The sequence below is a fragment of the Carcharodon carcharias genome, chromosome 30 (assembly GCF_017639515.1).
Source record: "Carcharodon carcharias isolate sCarCar2 chromosome 30, sCarCar2.pri, whole genome shotgun sequence".
In the NCBI taxonomy this organism is placed as follows: Eukaryota; Metazoa; Chordata; class Chondrichthyes; order Lamniformes; family Lamnidae; genus Carcharodon; species Carcharodon carcharias.
In genome coordinates, this window is record NC_054496.1 from 10760802 (window position 1) to 10781654 (window position 20853).

General features: G+C 44.8%; 1 protein-coding gene and 1 long non-coding RNA gene across 3 annotated transcripts in view; one reads left to right on the top strand and one right to left on the bottom strand.

Moving 5' to 3' along the window:
• Positions 1-11902, bottom strand: part of LOC121271150 (collagen alpha-1(XI) chain-like) — a 318218-nt gene extending 306316 nt beyond the window's left edge. Inside the window, exon 1 of one of the 2 annotated variants that reach the window (XM_041176909.1) lies at positions 11487-11902. In XM_041176909.1, coding sequence (XP_041032843.1) covers positions 11487-11577 — 91 coding nt within the window. In that variant the 5' untranslated portion in view covers positions 11578-11902. The remainder of the gene's footprint in view (positions 1-11486) is intronic. The other variant, XM_041176910.1, reaches the window with a different exon arrangement.
• A 490-nt stretch (positions 11903-12392) lies between these two features.
• The window catches only part of LOC121271399, a 67061-nt gene continuing 58600 nt past the window's right edge, over positions 12393-20853 (top strand). The window contains exons 1-2 of the long non-coding RNA XR_005941711.1: positions 12393-12613; positions 14701-14819. This is a non-coding gene — a long non-coding RNA (uncharacterized LOC121271399). The remainder of the gene's footprint in view (positions 12614-14700; positions 14820-20853) is intronic.

The window sequence follows — 20853 nt, forward strand, 5'->3', positions numbered from 1 at the left end:
GAAGGTCAGGTCCCAACCAAACAATGAGAATCAGGCTGCTAATCACCCAGGGGCCAGAGCACTGGAAAATCCTGATAAAGTAGTAAAGAGGGGGTTCTATCTGGGCATTGACTTTGGTGGTGTACTGGTTTAAATAGGGGATGCTGTTGGATCTGAAAGCCCTGCCATTTGGTACCTTGTGGTAAAACCCTTCTCACACCATCTCCCAGTATAAAGTCATCTAGATGGGGCTAACTAGGCAGAATATCTTTCCCCTTTAATCACCCACCTACAACCCCTCCAAATCCAGTTCTCCCCCTGGTGTTGACTCATGCTCTGTCCTCTGACACCTCAACTGAATGGCCATTCTTCACATAAGCCTAGACTGCAAGCGTCAAGAGACTATTGGCCTGTGGGGTCAGGGCCAATCGCAATTCCATGCACTATATTAACAACAATGATCATGATTGGGGTCTGGGAGCATAGCGGTTCGGTTACTGAACTACTGCCCAGAGACATGACTGTGAATCCAAATCCCCCTGTGACAGTTGGGAAATTTTAATTCAGCTTAAGTAAAAAAATTAATAATCAGAAACAAAAACAGAAAATGCTGGAAAAACTCAGCGGGTCTAACAGCATCTGTGGAGAGAAAAAGAGAGTTAACATTTCGAGTCCGTATGACCCTTCTTCAGAGTCAGTATTCTGCAATTATACAACAGTATGTTGCAGAATAATCAGTGTCAGTGACCATGAAACTACCAGGACTGCTGTAGAAACTGACCTGGTTCACTAATGTCCTTTAGGGAAGGGAACCCGCCATTGTTACCCACTGCAGCCTACATCTGATTGACTCCTGATTGCCCTCTGAAATGGAAAAGCAAGCCACTTGGTTGTATTGGAGAAGATAACTCACCACCACTTTCTCCAGCCCTTCCACAGACAGCCATAAATGCTGACCTTGCCAGCAATGCTCACAGCCACGAACAAGATTTTAAGAAAATAAATAAATAACCTGCGCCCTGGCTACTTTCCTCTTGAAATACACACTTTGGGATAAAAGGTGGAACACTAGAACAATCACTTCCACATTGAAAAAGGAATGCACCATTCACGCACCACTGTTGTTTACAATGTGAATGCCGGCGTTCAGAGGCTTGTGAAGAGTCAGACCCTGAGCCAGTTCTTTACGGCTGCAAAAAAGCCTTCGAAAATCTTTTTCTGTGTCTTAAGAATCTCTTTGAAACTGTAAATCCAACAGCTGTGATAATCTCCTCCTGGCACCTGTCCCTCACCTCCTGCCAGTTCTACTCTGTTAGCAACCGTCCGCGGTTTTAATACACTCACTCCCACCTGCTTTGTACAAGAAAATCTAACAGGGAGCACCCCCACCCCCCCCCAGTTTATGGGAGCACCTTATCAGAAGGAAATGGATTCACAGTGGGATTTAGATTTACAGTCATGTCTCTGGGCAGTAGTTCAGTAACCGAACCGCTATGCTCCCAAACCCCAATCATGATCATTGCTGTTAATATGGTGCATGGAATTGCGATTGGCCCTGACCCCACAGGCCAATAGTCTCTTGACGCTTGCGGTCTAGGCTTATGTGAAGAATGGCCATTCAGTTGAGGTGTCAGAGGACAGAGCACGAGTCAACACCAGGGGGAGAACTGGATTTGGAGGGGTTGTAGGTGGGTGATTAAAGGGGAAAGATATTCTGCCTAGTTAGCCTCATCTAGACTCCAAGAGTTGAGCACAAAACTGAGGCTGAATTGCAGTGCAGCCTAAGGGGTAAAAAGACTTGTATTATATAGCTCTCCTCGCGACCCACCAGACATCTCGGAGGACATCACAGCCAATGAGGTACTTAAAGAATGTTGGGAATAGCAGCCAAAATATGTACAGCAAGCTCCCACAAACAGCAATGTGATAATGACCAGATAATCTGGTTTTGTGATGTTGATTGGGGAGGGGAGGGGGGGGTAAATATTGACTGCTCTTCCTCCAAATAATGCCATGGGATCTTTTCCATTCACCCAAAAAGGACAGATAGGGCCTCAATTTCAACACCTTAACTGAAAGACGGCACCTCAGACAGTGCCCAGTCCCCGCTTTCAGACAAAATATTAAACACAGGGTCTTGTCTGCCTGTTCAGGTCAATGTTAAAGACTCCACAGCACTATTCAAAGGGCCTGTTGTACCCAGGTCAACTAAGGTGACTAGCAGTAGTTTAACTAGTTATTCACCCCATGCGCTGTGTGCACATGTTGGCTGTCGTGTTCACCTACAAAACAATATTGGCCACAACTCTAAAGCAATTCATTGGCTGTAAGACTCATCAGGATACTCTGAGGTTGTGAAAGACGTCCATCTAAATGCAGCTCCGATCACTGTTGCATCTCAGAACCAGGTTTCACACAAATTACACACAGAAGGGCAGACTGCACAGAGTTTACTCTTCAAACTCTTCAGAACTGGGATCAACGAAGAGTAACATCCATGCCCTGCCTTCCCCACGCTGGTGTTGCACAAACCTTATCCAGAGGACCAATAGCACAACTCTGGAAATGTGACTTTGCCTATCGAGACAAAAACAGAAAATGCTGGAGAAGCTCAGCAGGTCTGGCAGCATCTGTGGAGAGAGGAACAGAGTTGATGTTTCGAGGCCGTGTGACCTTTCTTGTGCTATCGAGATGTGGGAGCTCATTTTCTCATTGGCAGGGAAAGATGGGACTGGTGATGGGGGTTACTATTGGCCATCAATGGTACGCTAGGTTTGATTTTTGCAATGCCACTCTGGGCAGATGCCAACTGGAACTAAAAGGAAACATCACTGCAGTAACCCTAGGGTCAATAAATCCATTAAGTGGATCCTTATTCAATGAATGGTTGTATTGAAGTTGGGATCACATTGTCTTCCTATAACTTATCCATGGTAGGAATCAAGGGAAGGAGAGGAACTGACACTGAGTCACAACTCACTGAACTCTCTGTGAATGGGAGGCTGAGGGAAACTTGCAGAGATAGCTAGGCTGCCTTGGTCTAGATAGGGACGGTGCAGGTGCATTACAGAACACTCAGGGAGTTCAAGTTACTGTGACAACATACACTTCTACATGAACGCTGGTGCTATGGATATTGATGCTAGAAGCTCCAACGTTCTGTCACATGGTCGACCAGGAATCTCTCCCACTCTTACCGCCTGCCACTGGCGTGTACCGAAAAGATTTGCAGGTTGATACTGAACCTGCTCGGCTGCATAAAAACAAAAAAACTGCGGATGCTGGAAATCCAAAACAAAAACAGAATTACCTGGAAAAGCTCAGCAGGTCTGGCAGCATCGGCGGAGAAGAAAAGAGTTGACGTTTCGAGTCCTCATGACCCTTCGACAGAACTTGAGTTCTTTTCTTCTCCGCCGATGCTGCCAGACCTGCTGAGTTTTTCCAGGTAATTCTGTTTCTGCTCGGCTGCATTATGAACGCACCTTCCTTGGCCGTCAAGTCCTGGGGACTTGAACCCCGAGCTTCTGGCCCAAAGGCAGGGGTGAAATCCACAACACCACAAGACCTCCTACATGAAGGGAAAGAAGCTACAATTCACCCTGAAGTCCCATCACAAGTATCGGCAGAGCATGAGCCACAAGAGTCCCAGAAGGTCAAATCGGCCCACCTCAGTATCCCCACACTCATATGTTACCACTTGAGTAATCGCACTAGCTCTAGCGAGCAAGACACAGAAACCACAAGATCAAAAACAGGAAGCTCAACTTTCAAAAAGCAATTAAATATTGAACAAGCTTTTAAAAAGAAAAACTGATGCAGACAAAGTTAAGAGAAGACCCATGAGAGGAGAACGTTTAGGGATATAATCTAGCGTTCAGATGTAACTGCATATTGATCCATCTTTGGTCAAACTTTGACGATTATAAAGTATTCATCACACAGGAAGAGGCCATTCAGCCCAACTGGTCCATGCTGATGTTTATGCTCCACATGAGCCTCGTCCAACTTACCCTATCAGTATAGTTCTAAATAATCCACGTCAAGAGACAGCATTGCTTTACCATGAAGGAGCTGCACCAACTTGTACGACTGAAACTGGACTATAAAATCGGAATAAAAGCCATGTTGCTCCTCATGTAAACTTGGCTCCTGCACAAAAGTCGCAAAACCTCCAGAGGAGAAAACGTAATAACAATTTAATTTAAACTCTTCTGAATTGTAATGCGCTTCTCCAGCTGGTATCGGATATTTACCTGACAGTAGTTAATTTAGAATAATTCAGATGAATTAAAGATGTCATTGAACTCCTGAGAGATTAATGGGGAATGGAATGCCTACAAGTGATTATGTCATTCATGCATATAATCGTCCCAAGGAAACTACAGACTGCATAGATTAGATAATTCAAATCAAAGACTGTACATTATTCTCCAGCGATAGATACAAGCTGTATTCCCTCCCTGAGAGAAACATGGGCAATGGCGGCTGCCAGAAGAATGAGATAGTACCAAGGAGTTTTCATACTGGTGGAGGCTGGAGAACAGAGTTTCTCAATGCATTCTACGCAATCACATCATAACCCTGTTCCTTGTAAATAGTTCTTTACCATTTTGCCCCACAATACACAGAAGAACCCTTTCTTTCCAACTTTCCCAACCCACGAGAGGAGAGCATTTAGGGATATAATCTAGCGTTCAGATGTAACTGCATATTGATCCATTTTAATTAAAAATCTTGCCTATGTGCCCATTTCCTGCTGTCAATTTTGGCTTTTTTTTTTGTCAAGATTCAACATTAAAACTGCTTAACATGTGGAAAGAAAATCCTGCATCTAATCAGAATCTCCCTCGAGTCCCATCAAGATTCATGGGATGTGGGCGTCCCTGGCTGGGGGCCCACAGATATTCTACAGCATGCAAAATTTCTCAAATTCTAAAATGCTGACTGAACACTCACACACACTCACACACACTCACACAGTGGGGGTGGAATTACAGTCCACCCAGCATTGGATATTAAAGACATGGTCTGACAGCACAGAGGTGGTGAAGGGATTGAGAGAAGGGATGGAGAGGTACAGCTGGGGTGTTCTCAACATCTGCATGGTAGCTGAGCCCACATCTTCAGTGGCATGTAGATGAGACAGAGGAGGAAGCCAATGATAAGATTCTTGGTATAATGCACAGGAGTTGCTCGGGCTACAACTGCACAACTAAGAGCATTCCAGCCAGGATGGACAACAGAGAGGAGGAGGAGGAGGAGGAGGAGGAAGGTGTTGTGGCCAGAGGTTGAGAAGGGATAACGTACTGATCAGAATGATTCATAATTCTGTTTCACTTCAGTGCTGTGGGCCAGGACCCTGATTCAAAATGGAATGGGAAAGATGGGCACAGATTTGGAGGAGACAAGATGTTCAGGTGAAGAAGGAAAGGAGGTTGGTGAGGGGTGGTAGTTTGTAAGGTCAAGTGCATTTATTGGGGTGGGGGGGAATCTTTTCAAAATCAAGTCCCTGGCCCACAGCACTGAAGCGAATCAGAATTATGAATCATTCTGATCAGTACATTATCTCTTTTCAATCTCTGGCCACAACACCTTCCTCCTCCTCCTCTGTTGTCCATCTTGCGTGGAATGCTCTTGCTGAACTTCCACTCTTGCTTGTGCAATCATAGCCAGAGCAACTGCCATGAAGTTTAACAAGAATCTATCATTGGCTTCCTCCTCTGGTGGGGAGGGGGAGGTTGCAGAATAGTCCTGGATGAGTGCAGCTCCCAAAACATTCGAAGCTCGACACCATCCAGGATGAAGCAGCCCACTTGATTGGCACCCCTTCCACAAACATTCATCACCGACACACAGTGGCGGCAGTGTGTACCATCTACAAGAATTCACCAGGGCTCCTTAGGCAGTACCTTCCAAACCCACGATCACTACCATCTAGAAGGACAAGGGCAGCAGAAACATGGGGAACACCACCACCTGGAAGTTCCCCTCCAAGCCACTCACCATCCTGACTTGGAAATATATCGGCTGTTCCTTCACTGTCACTGGGTCAGAATCCTGGAACCCCCTCCTTAACAGCGCTGTGGGTGTACCTACACCACATGGACTGCAGCGGTTCAAGAAAGCAGCTCACCACCAGCCTCTCAAGGGGCAATTACAGATGGGCAATAAATGCTGACCCAGTGAGTGAAGCCCACATCCCATGAATGATTTTTTTTTTTAATTAGTGCCAGAGGAGAGGCAAAGCAGGGAAAGAAAATTGGGTGATCAGCAGTTTAGTTTTGCAGAGCAGGAGGTGGGTCTCAAGGACAAGATGAGCTCAGCGAGGCATCGTGTAGATAGAGCAGAGAAACTAGTGAAATATAGGAGCTGTGTGTTTAGGCAAGGAAGAGAGTTTGCTTCTAGACAACAGCAGGGGAAGGAAACAGCAGAGGCTGGACAGATCTCTTCCAATCCAGTGAACTCACTGCCTACGTAGTTTCACACATGAAGGAATGGCCATTTGGCAGAAATATCAGAGGGCTGATGGCATGCATTCCAGAATGAATCAGCACAGACAAGAGGGGAGGGAAGAACAGTGCAGGAAGCTGCAGTTTCAAAGAAAGATCCAAGGACTCGTCCATAATTGGACTCAGGAAGTCCATTCATTTTAGTGGGCTGAATCAGCATTACTCTCCTACGCCACTTTATTAACTGCCTGACAATGGGGAGCTCGAGAATATCTCTTTGCAGGAGCTCCACTGCCCAGTCACCATTGAGAAATTAAAAAAACACATTTCAACTGCGTTACAGCCATTTTCTCCAATCGTCACTTCATCAAACACAGAAGCATTAAAGGAAGCCAAGGAACACTGACAACCGCAGATGTCTGTGTGTGTCAGAGTTGCAGAGCCCTCCAGTGTGGGTGTCTAAACTCCACGTTTTGCCCCTACCACACAGCCTCTGTAGCATCAACTGCTTCCTCAGTCAGTTTGCCTTCATCAGGAGCTGAATATATTGTGCTGATTCTGTGGAGGCTTGGTTCACTATACAGGTACGAGTTTCTCCCCACCCACCCACCTACCCACCCTGCTGCACTCTGGCGCAGAACAATGGGGCTAATTGACAGGCTGCTTTCATTTCACCTCCTTGCTGGCTAGATGAGAATAACAAATGATTGACGAGGGCAGTTTCTGACCTGTAGGAGCCTTGTTAACTGGACCTAACCTGACAGGTGTGCATGTGTGGGTGTAAATACCGGGGAAATTTGCCTCTAAGACTTGTTGCCCTGTATTAAGTGTCTTTGCCAATGTTCTGCCATGCTATTTAAAACAATGTGGCATTGCCCTATAATACCTGATTAAGGATTAAAGCTTCTAAGATGATGTCACGTTCCTACTGGTCTTTTCAGCTCTGTGTTGGGGTTCTGCCTGTTCAGGGCACTTTATTCAAAAGGAAAGAAGGAAGTTTGCATTTCTATGGCGACTTTCATGACCACAGGATGTCCCAAAACACTTCAAAGCCAATGAATTGCTTTTTTTTTAAAAAAAAGCATAGTCACTGTTGTCAAGTAGGAAACACAACAGACAATTTCAGTACAGAGAGCTCCAACAAACAGCAATGTGATAACAACCAGATAATCTGCCTCTTTCGTAATGTTGGATGCAAGACAAATATTGGCCAGGGCACCTGAAACTAGATTTCTGTATCTCTTCACCTTACACACAGTAGGTAGTTAATTCACAGTGTGTCTATAGTTACTCTACCAATTTAAAGAAAAGACAGGAATGTGTTGATTGCAGTTTGATTAAATCAGCATTTGAACTTTGCATATAGCTGTACAATGAACACTACTTACTGTCCTTCTAGATCTTATGATGCAGCATTTCCAATTCAATGGGAATTACCCCTCTCACCTCCACCCCCCATCATCCCACCCTCACCCCCACCCCCATCCTCCCGCTATCACCGCCCCCGGACTGCATGTCACCTTGTTCTGAGGGAGCAGATGTCTCCTGCAGTGCCAGCCTGCTTTAGTGTACAGAACCAGGTGAAAGAAAGGCTTGCACATGTTGCACCTTACACAAATGCAGGACATCCCAAAGCGCTTTAAATCTACTTTTGAAGTGTAAGTTGCTGATACGGCTTAGGACATGTGGCAGCCGATAAGAGTACAGCAAGATCCCAGAAGCACCAATAAGATACCAGGCTGATCTATTTTTGCGAAGGGGTAAATATTTGCAAGGAAAAACTTCCCTGCTGTTCTACAAAATTATGCCATGGGATTTTATTTTTGTATGTCCACTTGAGTGACAGTGCAAAAGGTAACACTTCTGACAGTGCAGCATTCCTTCAGTATGTCAAACTCGAAGTAGAAGCCTAGATTTTGCATTTGAGTCTCTAGAACGGTTCTTGAACTTACAACTCCCTGACTCAATCGGAGTTGTTTTTTCTTCTTTACACAACAAGCCAGGCTGAAACCTGGGTACAGGGTGGATCGTTAGACAGACCAGGTCATTCAATGCCAGATTTTATTCTAGCTTCTATTGAAAGTTAATACTTCATCAACAATGACAACCAAAGCACTGATGATAGTCAAGTCCCCACTCGATGAACCATTCCATTTATAATCAGTCCGACAATGCCTTGAGTTTCAATTTCTCATTCTTGTGTTCAGAGCCTTCCATGGCCTCACCCTCGCTACCTCAGTCACCTCCTCCAGCCCTACAACTTTCCAAGATCTTGCACTCCTCCAATTCTGGCCCCTTTCTCATTCCCAACACCATTTCCCCATCACAGCTGGCTGTGCCTTCAGTCACCCAGATCCAAAGCTCTGGAATTCCCTCCCTAAACCACTCTTCCTCTCTCTCCTCCTTTAAGGCTCTCCTTTAACTCCTACATTCCAACCTCTTCAGCTACGTTTGGTCACCTGTTCTAATATCTCCTAAACTGGCTCAGTGTTCAGCTTATAGAGTTGCCAGCCCTCCAGGATTGGCCTGGAGTCTCCAGGAATTGAAGATCAATCTCCAGGGCACTGCTGTGTGCAGCCCTGGTGAAAAATCATCAGGACATTAAAAAAGATTGGGGTTTTTTGTCATTTTCTCTGGAACATTTCTCTATCAGATATAAACATATTGAAAATGGGGTGGGGGGGGTGGTGGGGAGGGCTATTTGACTGATAGTCAAGCATCGTCCAATTGGGTAATGAGTCTAAAGTTGGGTAATGTGTCTTATTGCTTTCCAATTGGCATAGGAAGGCAGTACGTCACAAAGATGGATGTTTTGGCCAACTAGTGCCTGGAACATGGAGGCAAGAAATGTGATGAAACCTCCAGTAATATAGTTAGATTACAATCGGCAACCCTATTTGATAATGTTCCTGTGAAGAATGATGTGATGCTTCACTGTGTGATATAAAGTGAACCCCAAAGTGAACTTAAACGATCATCAGAAATGGTGACATCCATCCTAAGAAGTTTAATCCTCACTGGAGGTACTGCCTTCACAGGAACAGGATGAAGGCATTCAGCCCCTCGGGCCTGTTTCTGCCCCCATGGTTAATGGTGGGTACGTGTGGTTCTGCAAACCTCAAATCGTTTCATCACAAAGAGTAAGACAGTGAGGGTGGACGGCTAGTGCGTCACAAGGCAGTCCGAATGTTTTAAAATAAAAAGAGAATAACCCAAAAGCCTGTGTTATCGACTCCCTTCCAATGCAGTCGGTTCCAACACTGGCAGGCTGGCTGGAACTCATCGGGCACAATGGCCATTACAACTGCTGTGACCTCACCACATTCCAATGGAAAATGTGTGGGAGGTGCTCTTGTGCAACCAAAGCAGCAGGGCCTTGCCTGGACCTCTGCAGGGAAGTCAGTGGGAAAACTCCAGCTGGGAAGCGGATTTATTTTTTTTTTAAAAAAAGGACCTTGTTCTTGCAGGCTACAATTCTTCAGCAGCTTGCTCCCAGAACTCCAGGCAGCCGAGTTAACCACTGGGGCAATCCATACAGATACTGACACTGCACACCTCACACAGTGCATCACTCTTAAACTGGGGATTTCCGTTAAACTCGTAGAATTGGAATTTTATGGTGTTGGATTGGATACGCAATACAAAAACAAGCCATTTGGCCCAACCAGTCCCTGCTACTGAATCACACAATCTCACAACTTGCAGACTCAGGAAGGCGTTGACCATGTTGCAAGCTACACACTTCAAAAAAGTAGAAAATTACCGACGTGCAGAAAGAACAAAAAGAGACAAAGCTCAAGAAGAACATAGGAAGTGGCCCTTCAGCCTCTTGAGCCTGTTCCAACATTCAATCAGATGTCAACCCAAAGAGGAACGTCCCACCTCTAATCCCAGTCCCCAATCCCATCCCGACATCACATTAATTGAGTTTGGTTCATGTCGCTAAGTGGAGTAGCACTGCAGCTGGCATCATGTGCTGCCTGGTTTGACATGCCCTCTAAAAAAGACAACATGCACTCAAAAGGGGGGAATCCCATTAACTCAGTAAGGCTACACTATAGAGCCTAGAGGGACGATTGACGCTATGCCAATCTCAATGCTCTGCAGAAACTATGCAAGAAGTACTTCCCACTTTCCGGCTTCAGTTTGGAATGATGCCAATAGGTGGGGCCCACCACAATTAGCTGTCACACTCAGGATGGGACTCGCCATTGCAACCCATACATGGGTGGAAGACTTCAAAAGCAGAAAATCATCTAGGTAAAAAGTGTTTATCAAATTACCATCCTAACCGTGGCGTAACAGGGGGCTTTTTTTTAAAACTAAGTACACCATTACTTCTTTAAGAACAAATTGCCCTTTTAAGAATGAATAAATGCAGCAACTTATTCCGGCAGCGAAGCACTTGCGACATAAACTCTCTGAAATGTTACTGTACAGTTCACGTGCAGCTTGCAAAATGATGCAGGATTGCTAAAATAATTAAAAGGAACACGCACCAGCATGATAGAGAGTTTGACAAATGATGTCGTTAATGGAAGTGCAATAGTGGGCCCCACATCAAAGCAGGTCCACACACCTTTCCCCCCACCCCTCTCCCTCTTCCCATCTGATTCAAAAAAAATAGACGCTGCAAAATTCAATTTACAAGCCAGCAAAGTCCTGTCACATCTTAACTGGGAGAACTAATGGGACCAGATTCATCATAAATAGACTGACAATCAAAAGGTGCAGAGCGGCACTGCAAACAAGCTGGGCTGGGCAGAATTTGCTCCGACTTCTTTGAAAAGCAGAGAGGGCTGTGCAGGGAGTTAATCCCGAGGACAACACTGATCTGAAAAAAAAAGAAAAGGCGAGAAATCTCAGCCTCGTTAAAGTGAGCACCTCCTTGATAATCTGCAACGCTTTCTTAACTACTATTCCATCACATGTTCCTGTTCTTTTGGGTTTTAAAAAAAAATACTCGAATGCGAAGATAAACAGTGCAGGGGGTGGGGGGGTGGGGGGGAGTGTTCAGTAGATGCTGGGCTGAGAAATTGCATTTTACAAATCACTTACCTGCTTTGACAATTATAAAGTGGTGCAGAACTAGGACAAATGCAATCACGTTGGTTTCCAGCAGAGACCTTCTCATCTTCCACCGCCCCATCTCCAAATGACATGAAAATTTCCAAACGTGAATTTGTCCCCCCCACTAAGACAGCTCGGCTGGAGGGACAAGTTTCTCAAGTTCGTGTGAGTGCATGTATTAGTTAAGCCAGTTCCGATAGAGCCATGAGCTGCTGTAGGCAAACTTAAGCCTTAAACCCCCCCTTCTCTCTCTCACTCACACACACACACACACACACACACTCTCTCTCTCTCTCTCGTGTTCTCTCTGGGCACTGATTACATTGGTGTTTCTCTCAACATTTTTAAGGGGGGGGGGGGAAAGAGATGAGTACACAAAAAAAAAGTCTGAGAAAGTTACAGCCGAGTTTTTCCCTCCTCCCTTCCACACCCCCCCCCCAAAAAAAAAACCCCTGTGACGATATTATGGATCTAGAGGAAAGTGAGAGAGACACATTTATTAATTGACACTGAGGGGGAACAAACGCTCAGCAAATCACAGCTGGCCCCAGTGCACAGCCTAACCTACTAGTCCTCCAGCAATGCCTACCCCTCCCCATTGGTCCAAAGTTTGTTCCAGCCTCTTCCAATTGGCCACATTTCTTCGTCAATTTCTTTTACCCCCCCCCCCCCAGCTCGGGGAAAGCAGCAAGTTAGGAAGAGGGGCACCTTTGCGAAGAGGACAAATTCACTGGAAGTTTTTTTTGGGGGTGTTGTTATTATATTTGTCTGTACTTGAACAGCATCGCCTCCCAAGGAGGCGCCCTACGTTAACTTAATTCATGAATTTTTTTTTTTGTTTTTTTTTAAAAAAAAAGCCGCGCTTCGAACAAATCCTGATTAAACATCGCTGATGGGGCTGATTCCTCGCCAAAAATAAAAATGCAAAGCGAATGACTATATTTGACATTTTCGAAGCATATCGCTCGCATTGCGTTTCAAATGGTGGAGAGTTTGCTTTGGAGTTGTAACGTGTTTAATTGAAACAATACTTCGACAGGCACTTTGGAGGTGGTGTAGCCGAGAGGGGTATGGACCAGGAGCTGGGAAGCGAGACTGGGCTGGTTCTTGGGCTGGTAGGGAGAGACGATGAGCAGAATGGAAGCTCCCATCTGTGCTGTAGATTTTCTGTGATGACCCATCCGTGATTTTCATCGTCCCACCACCGGCCTTAAGACTGCCTGCAATAAATTGGCTCTCAACTCTGGAGTTCCCATCCCTCCTGTAAGACTATCCCTTTGACCAGGCTTTTGGTCTTTGGCTCCTTTATCTCCTGTTGTGCCTCTGGGTCAAATTTTGTTTGATAATCTACCCCCCCCCCCCCCCCCCCCCGTGAAATGCTTGGGGTTGTTTTACTCCAATACAGGCGCTATATAAACGCAAAATTCTGTTGATTAATTATGGTAGATGCGAGTTGCTGCACTGATGAAATTTCTTTATTCCATGCTTGCATCCAGTCCTTCACAGGAATAAAATTCCGATTCTCTCCAACCTCCCACCTCCCCCCCCGCCCCCGGCAAAAAAAAAATCCTTCCATTATGGAGTGTTTCTCATTCTAAAACCTGGCCAAATGTGTAATTTTGAGTATTCCCCAATTACCCATTGATGCTGAACGTGCTCAAACCACACCCTCCACATAACCAGTTGTCCCTGCCACACTTGCGATTAATTATGAAGGATTACGTAATTTACATAGTAATTTATACATTACAGTTTCTTTTACTGAGTGGCTGGTCTGATGTTCACCCACACACAGCTGCCTTTAACACGCAAGTTTCCAAACTGAGCTTGATGGACCTTGGATGGGTTCACTAATATTAATTCCACCTTGCTTTCTCTCTCCTTGCTTTTGCATCAATTGACTTTTCAATAAATTATTCCTATGCATATTACTGCAACAACTTGCATTTACATAGCACCTTCATCGTAAAACATCTCAAAGCTTCACAGCAGAGTTATCAAACAAATTTGACACTGAGCCACAGAGGGAGTTATTAGGGCAGGTGCCAAAAAGCTGAGTCCAAGAGGTAGCTTTTTAAGGAGAGTCTTAAGGGAAGAGAAGGGGGAAGGGGCAAAAGAGAGGTAGGAAGTGAATTTCAGAGCTTGGGTTCCAAGCCATTGAAGGCACAGCCACCAATGGTGGAGCGATTACAATCAAGGATATGCAAAAGGCCAGAAGTGGAGGAGCGCAGATATGAGGGTTTTGGGGGCCAAAAGAGATTACAGACACAGGAAGGAACTAGCAATCCTGTGACGAGTGCCTCACCCCCTGACTCCCAGAAACCTGTCCACCATCCACAAGGCACAAGTCAGGAGTGTGATGGAATAATCCCCACTTGCCTGGATGAGTGCAGCTTCAACAACACTCAAGATTCTTGACACTGTCCAGGACAAAGCAGCCTGCTTGATTGGCACCACATCCTCAAACATTCACTCTCTCTACCACCGACACACAGTAGCAGCAGTGTGTGTACCATCTACAAGATGCACTGCAGGAACTCACCAAGGCTCCTCAGGCAGCACCTTCCAAACTCATGACCACTACCATCAAGAAAGACAAGGGCAGCAAACACATGGAAACACCGCCACCTGGAAGTTCCCCTCCAAGCCACTAACCATCCTGACTTGGAAATATATCGGCCGTTCCTTCACTATCACTGGTCAAAATCCTGGAACTCCCTCCCTAACAGCACTGTGGGTGTACCTACACCACATGGACTGCAGCGGTTCAAGAAGGCGGCTCACCCACCACCTTCTCAAGGGCAGCTAGGGATGGACGATCAATGCTGGCCCAGCCAGCGACACCCACATCCCATGAAAGAATAAAAAAGAAGGGCATTGAGTGATTTGAAAACAAGCATTCAAATTTTAAAAGCTAACTGCTGCTGGGCCTGAAGCCAATGTAGCCCAGCACGTCCGGGGATGGGTAGAACTTAGTGTAAGGAAGGAGACATGCAGCAGAGTTTTGAAGGAACTCAATTTTATGCAGGAAACCTGGCTAAGAGAGCCCTGGAATAATCAAATCTGGGGGTGATTAAAAACGTGTTCTGCAATGGTTTTGCTTTAAGACACTGATACTGTCTTTCAGGCTTTGAGGTGGAGGGCTCCTGGGAATGGGTTCATTTTGCTGGGTTCCTGACCTGCTGTTTGTTGCTTCCTTAAGGTGCAAGACAAACTGGCCCAGAACTCCAGGAGCTGAATTCAAACAGGGGAGAGGGAAGATTCAATTCTCAGCTTGCAAGAAAGTTCCGAAGACGAAATAAGTCACAGCACTCTCAACAGGTAAATAAAAACCCTCCCTCGGCAGATGCTAAGCCACCATCCTCCTCCAAAGAGGGCAAAAGGATGGGTACAGATTTCATCAGCTGCATCAAGGTGATTCGAGAAAAAGGGGGCATCAGGATCAAATACCAGGTTGGGGGGTGGTACTTCTGAGGTGTATTGGTGGGACAGTGCAGAGGAGCCTTAATACAATGTCCAGTAACATACTGTTAATATAAAGGACCCAGTAACACACTGACCATACACGCTATAGTACAGTGATGGGCCACCTAGGCAAGTGAGTGACCTTCCTTTATCCAAGTTGGCTGCAAGATTGAAGTTGGGCATGTGCACTAACCATGACCCCATGAATCAGATTAAATACATTTAATGCACGCCAGATATTTCATAACGAGTTATAGAAAATGCTTAATCGTTCATACATTAATAGAGCTGTTACCAATTTCAAAAGGTAAAACAAAAGAAATATTTACACTTCCCTTACCTCATGCTCAGTGCGACTTCTGATTGGACCTGTCCTCCACAAGCTTTCTTGCAGGGTGTGCCGATTGGACCGCAGCAGTGGTTTGATTGGACGTGGAGGGACCACACGGTTCTCACAGTCAGAGTTGTGCGCAATCAGCACGCGCTTTCACTTCACGTACCCTTGCTTTGCGTACGTATCGCTTTAGTAATACTGGTAGGGAAAAAAACTATGTGGATGGAAACCAGAGGAATCTGGCAACCTGTGTAGGCAACGATCAACAAAATGTCTCGTGGGGCGCACTCAGAACCCTGATAGATCGCATGCGGCCCCCAGGTTACCCACCATTGCTACAGTGGGAGCACACTGATCATACAGTTAATAAGAGTACAATGAAAATAAACAGGGCACATTGCTGATATATAATACCTAGGAACACCTTGACACTAAAATACTAACAATATCCAAAAAATCCTGTCCATCCCTCCCATAACTTCCTGTTTGAATAATTCTAATGAGGTTTCCATCCCTCCAACAGCGCTAAACAGCCTTAATCAAAATGACAGACCTCGCCTGTGATTCTAGTTCATTTTTCTTCCTGTGCTCTTTGACCTCTCTGCAGCATTGGACATGATTGGCCAAATCATCCTCCCCAAACACCGCTCCTCTGTTGCTCAGCTCATTGGGATTGTCCTCGCTTGTTCATACCTCTCCAATCGTAGCCAGAGCACCTCCAGCGATGGCTTCTCTCTCTGCCTCCACTCCCACACTCATACCTTCTGTGGTAATAATAATTTTAGCTAATGTTTAATATACCTTTAAGAAGAATGCTGTTAAGGAAGATCACATGATCTTGAGCAACCAATAGAAGAGTAATGCGGGCTACATCTGCAGTTAACAGTCAGTAGTGTAGCGATAGGGTCTGAAGTGAAAGCACACATGTAGTTGCTGCTGAGTACCTTTGTAAATAAGCATAATGTTTTCTACCTAAGAAGTGTCTGCTAATCAGCTCCATCTATAGTACCAACTCAGCCACCACTCACAACAAGCATGCAACAAGGATCCACAAGACCCAACACCTTCATAGTTCCCCAAGGATCTAACCATTATCCTTTCCCCTTCCTCATCTATATCCTGGTCCCTTTTCCACCTTTTCACTCTGCCCCTCAACAGTCTTGACAGTCTGATCCTATATCCCCTCCATTACAAAGCCTGCTGGGGTAGATATGGAAAAGACACAACGTCCTCATGGAAGGCGATTAAGGACAAGGGACAACATTCAAACAGCATTTGGGCAGAGTCGCCTTTGACAGTTGGCTTCAGGGCTTGCTCCCCATCCCCACCTTGTGGAAAAGAATATCCTGGAGGCTCCTGAATTAGTGGGAGAGAAGGAGAAAGAGAGAGGGAATATCACAGAGCAGGAAGTGGAAGAGTTTGGAGGAAACACCAAATTCACATGTGAAGACATCAGTTTTCAAACAATCAGGAAGACGTCAAAGTGGAGTTGGCAACGCGTGCCAGAAAAAAGCGAAATGGATTCTCAGGAGACTTGGACAGAGTAAAGCATGTAAACAGCTGAAGTATGACAAACCCCGTTGCCTGATCATTCTCCTTCAGATGCTGATTGGCACCATCTGCCTGTGTTTCAACAGTAATTTCTGTAAAGCTGTGATCCGAGTGGGACACTGGAAGATCACTGTGAGAGGTTAGACCTCTGACCAGTGTTCATAAAATCAAAAACTATTTCAACATCTTCAGTCAGATTCCAGCTGCTGTCGCCCATTGCTTACTGCTTCCCAGACATATATATATATATATATATATATATGAATATATATATATAGAAACCCAATGTTCTTCAGGCTTTAAGTCTAAGCAATGAGCAAACAGGAAACTCCCAGTTAATTAAAACCTACTTTTCAAAAAGATCTTCCAATATGAATTTTTTCTATTTATATGTTTCAAGCCTCCTGACCAATGGTAGCAAGAAGCCCACATGGTTCAATAGGTAACACACCTTCCTCTACTTCAGAAGCTCCACTCCAGAGTCAGTTCAGAGGAGGTTTACTAGATTGATATCTGGAATGAACAGGTTGTCTTATGAGGAAAGGTTGGACAGACTGGACTTGTTTCCACTGTTTAGGAGAGTGAAGGGGTGACTTGATTGAAGTATATAAGATCCTGCATGGTCTTGATAAGGTGGACATGGAAAGGATGTTTCCTCTTGTGGGCTAGTCCAGAACCAGGGGGTTTTAAAATTAGGGGTTGCCCTTATAGGTCAGAGAGGAGGAGAATTCTTTTTCTCTGAGGGGGTTGTGCGACTTTGAAACTCTCTACCTCAGAAGGTGGTGGGGAGCGTTGTTGAGGGGGCGGTGGGGTGGGTAGATAGATTCTTGTTAGGCAAGGGAATCAAAGGTTAGTGGGGGTAGTTGGGAATGTGGAATTGAAACACAAACAAATCAGCCTTGATCTTTCTGAATGGCGACCAGGCTCGAGGGGCCGAATGCCTGAACTTCTGCTCCTAATTCATATGTTCGTATGTTAGCTCCATACTCCCAATACAGTATGCTAAGAGTGCTGCACTGTTGGGGATACAGTCTTTCAGATGAACTGAAGCTATGACTGCCCTGTCAGGTGGATGTAAGAAGCAAGGGTTTACAATCAGAGAATAGTAACAGCACAGAAGGTGACCATTTGGCCCATTGTGTCTGTGACAGCCCTCTTCAAGTGCAACTCGCCTAGCGCCACACCCCCACCTTTTCCTCATAGCTGTGAAAATGTTGCTCTCTTCAGATAATTGCTCCCTGGTGACCTGGCCAATATTTATCCCTCAATCAGCAACACAAAGACAGATGATCTGGTCATTATCACGTTGCTGGTTGTTGGAGCATGCTGTGCTCAATTTGACTGCAGTGTTGTAACAGTGACTAGATTTAAAAAGTTCTTCATTGTTTGTAAAGTGCCTTCGGATGTCCTGAGGTTGTGAAAGTCGCTATATAAATGCAAGCGTTGGAGCTCAGCAATTGGTGATGAGAGTATCCAACTGGTAATGGGTGTCCATCTTGGGTCATGTAGCTTGTTGCCGACCAAATTAAGCACCAATTTCCATTCAAGTCAGCGAAGGTTCACGTAGAATGAGTCCTATAATATAGCTTCTCCTGGTGGCTCAGAAGGATGGAGCAACTGGTGTAACAGTTGTCATGACGATGTGTCATGACAATGTGGAATACTGATCATTATTTTCATAAGCTGGTGTAATGTCTTGGATTGTTTTTGGAAAGGAAAAGAAACAGCTAGAATTACAAAGACACTGTTTTAAAATGGCTGCAGAAGTCACCTGACCTGCAAATTGGCTACGTTTCTAGAAGCCTCAGATTACCAGGGTACATGTCTAGGCAGTTCCCTGATGGACTTCACACCTGCCATTGTCTGAGCTCTCTGGAAAACATAAGGACAATAGGCCACTAGACTTCCTGACTCCAGAAACTGCCAGGAACAAAGCAGGACTAACAAAACCCATTATGCAAGATGCTAAGAATTCCCTATCTGTTTCGATGGAATCTTGATGACTTTGACAATGGGAGATCAAAGCTCCTTTATTAATATTGATTGCCCACCATTGTGTGCCAATAGCCAGTTGTCACATGGTCAAAACCCCATGTGAAAGGTTATGATTATAAGCTTGTCTGTTTGTTACAGCAAGAAAAGAGTCTGCAGAAAATAACATCCAGAAGAAGCACTGCAGTATGTCACATCATCTCTCTCTCCTTGCTATTCTCAAGTTCGGGACCCTATCTCTGTTACTGTGTGTGTGTGTGTGTGTGTGTGTGTGTGACAGGATTCAGGATATGTTTTAACCTTTTTAGTCAGTCTTATACTTTCACCTGAGTAAGTTTTAACAATAAAACTACTCGTTATTTGTTAACTGAAGAGATCAGGCTAGCTTGTTTCTTCATATAGCCTTATATATGTTCAAGTACATACTGAAATGAAAAAAAATTGCAACTTTTTAAAAAATTCAAACTCCGTTATAACCAACCCCAGGAATGGAAAAGAGAGGAATTGATTCACCCTTCTGGTCTTGGTCATAGCACAGCCCATCTTCCAATGGCGATAGTTATCATTCTTTTGAAATGGGACATGAAGGGTGTTTCCTTCAAACTTTGGGCATGAGTTCTTTGGAAGAGAGAAGACACCTGAAGTTTGCAGGATCATGAAGAGTATCTAAGTTGGTCAGATATAATATAAGAGGGAAAAAAAGAAACTCGGAGTAAGATTTTACACAAAATGTAATTGACTTGTGAAATGATTCCCAGAGAAAGCCATTGGAAGGTTACTCTGTTTCGCTCTCCACTGATGCTGTTAGTGCTGCTGGGTATTTACAAAATTGTGTGATTTTGTTAAGGATTCAAGAGATAATTAGATGTGTTTCTTGAGAGGGGACGGGATTTAGGGAGATGATTGGGAGATTGGTAGGTCTTTTGAATTTCACCAAATAGTGTGGGATTGTGGGGTTAACAATCTTTTCCAGTTCATTTTGTTTTGAGATTGATTGGTCTCTCCTTTCCCTCCGAGGCAGAAGCAATACACATTTGCGGAAGAGAGATTCAGTGTAAAGAGAGAGACCCATTTAGATGGCAACTTGTCTCATCCTCAGGAATGCACAAAGCAGTTGCTAACCATTGAATTATTTTTTTGGAATACAGAGTCAGAAATGCAGCAGCATCAGCCTGCAAATGAGATGGAGTGGTAATTGATCTAAAGCAATATTGGCTAGCACAGCTCCTTCGTTTTCAATTGGTTGGCATCTTTTACATCTGTTTGAACTCCACAGACTGCAGTTGTTGCTTATTCCTTTGATGGGTAATGGTTTCACAAGGACTTTGTTGGCCCTTCATACCTCTGCCCTTCTCAAGTAGTCACTTTTCAAATGTGAGAGTAGCCATGAAAGCGTTGGCAGGCTAATGTGTTCTTGAAGGGCATTATGGCTGAATCCTAAATCAAAACACAAAAGGGCATCTTGTAGATGGGTAACGGTCAGGAGTCTCTCCTTTCTATGTGACCAAAACAGTTTAATTAGCCCAGCCTGGAGATTGAATCTGGGAAAGATCTCCCTCACTTGCCTCTGCTTTCCTCACGGAGCCATAGATGTTACAAGCAGCATCTGTAGGACAGAAACAGAATGGTAGAGAACAGGGCTAAGGAGTATCAATTACCTCAAAAGATTAGAGAAACTAGGCTTGTTCTTTTGGGAGCATAGAAGTTTAAGGGCAAATTTAATGGTTACGTTCGAAACTGAGAGGTTTTGACATCACAGGGAAACTTTCCATTGGCAAGAGACTCGGTCACCAGAGGACACAGCTACAAAATAATAACTAAAATGGACAGGAGAAGATGAGGAGACATTGTTTTTATTACAAGTGATTTGGAATGCCTGAAAAGTTGGTGGAAGCAAATTCAATAGTAACTTTTCAAAAGGAAATTGGATAAGTACTTGAAAGGGCGGGAGGGAAAGTACAGGGCTATAGGGAAAGAGCAGGGGAGTGAGATTAATTGGATAACTCTTTCAAA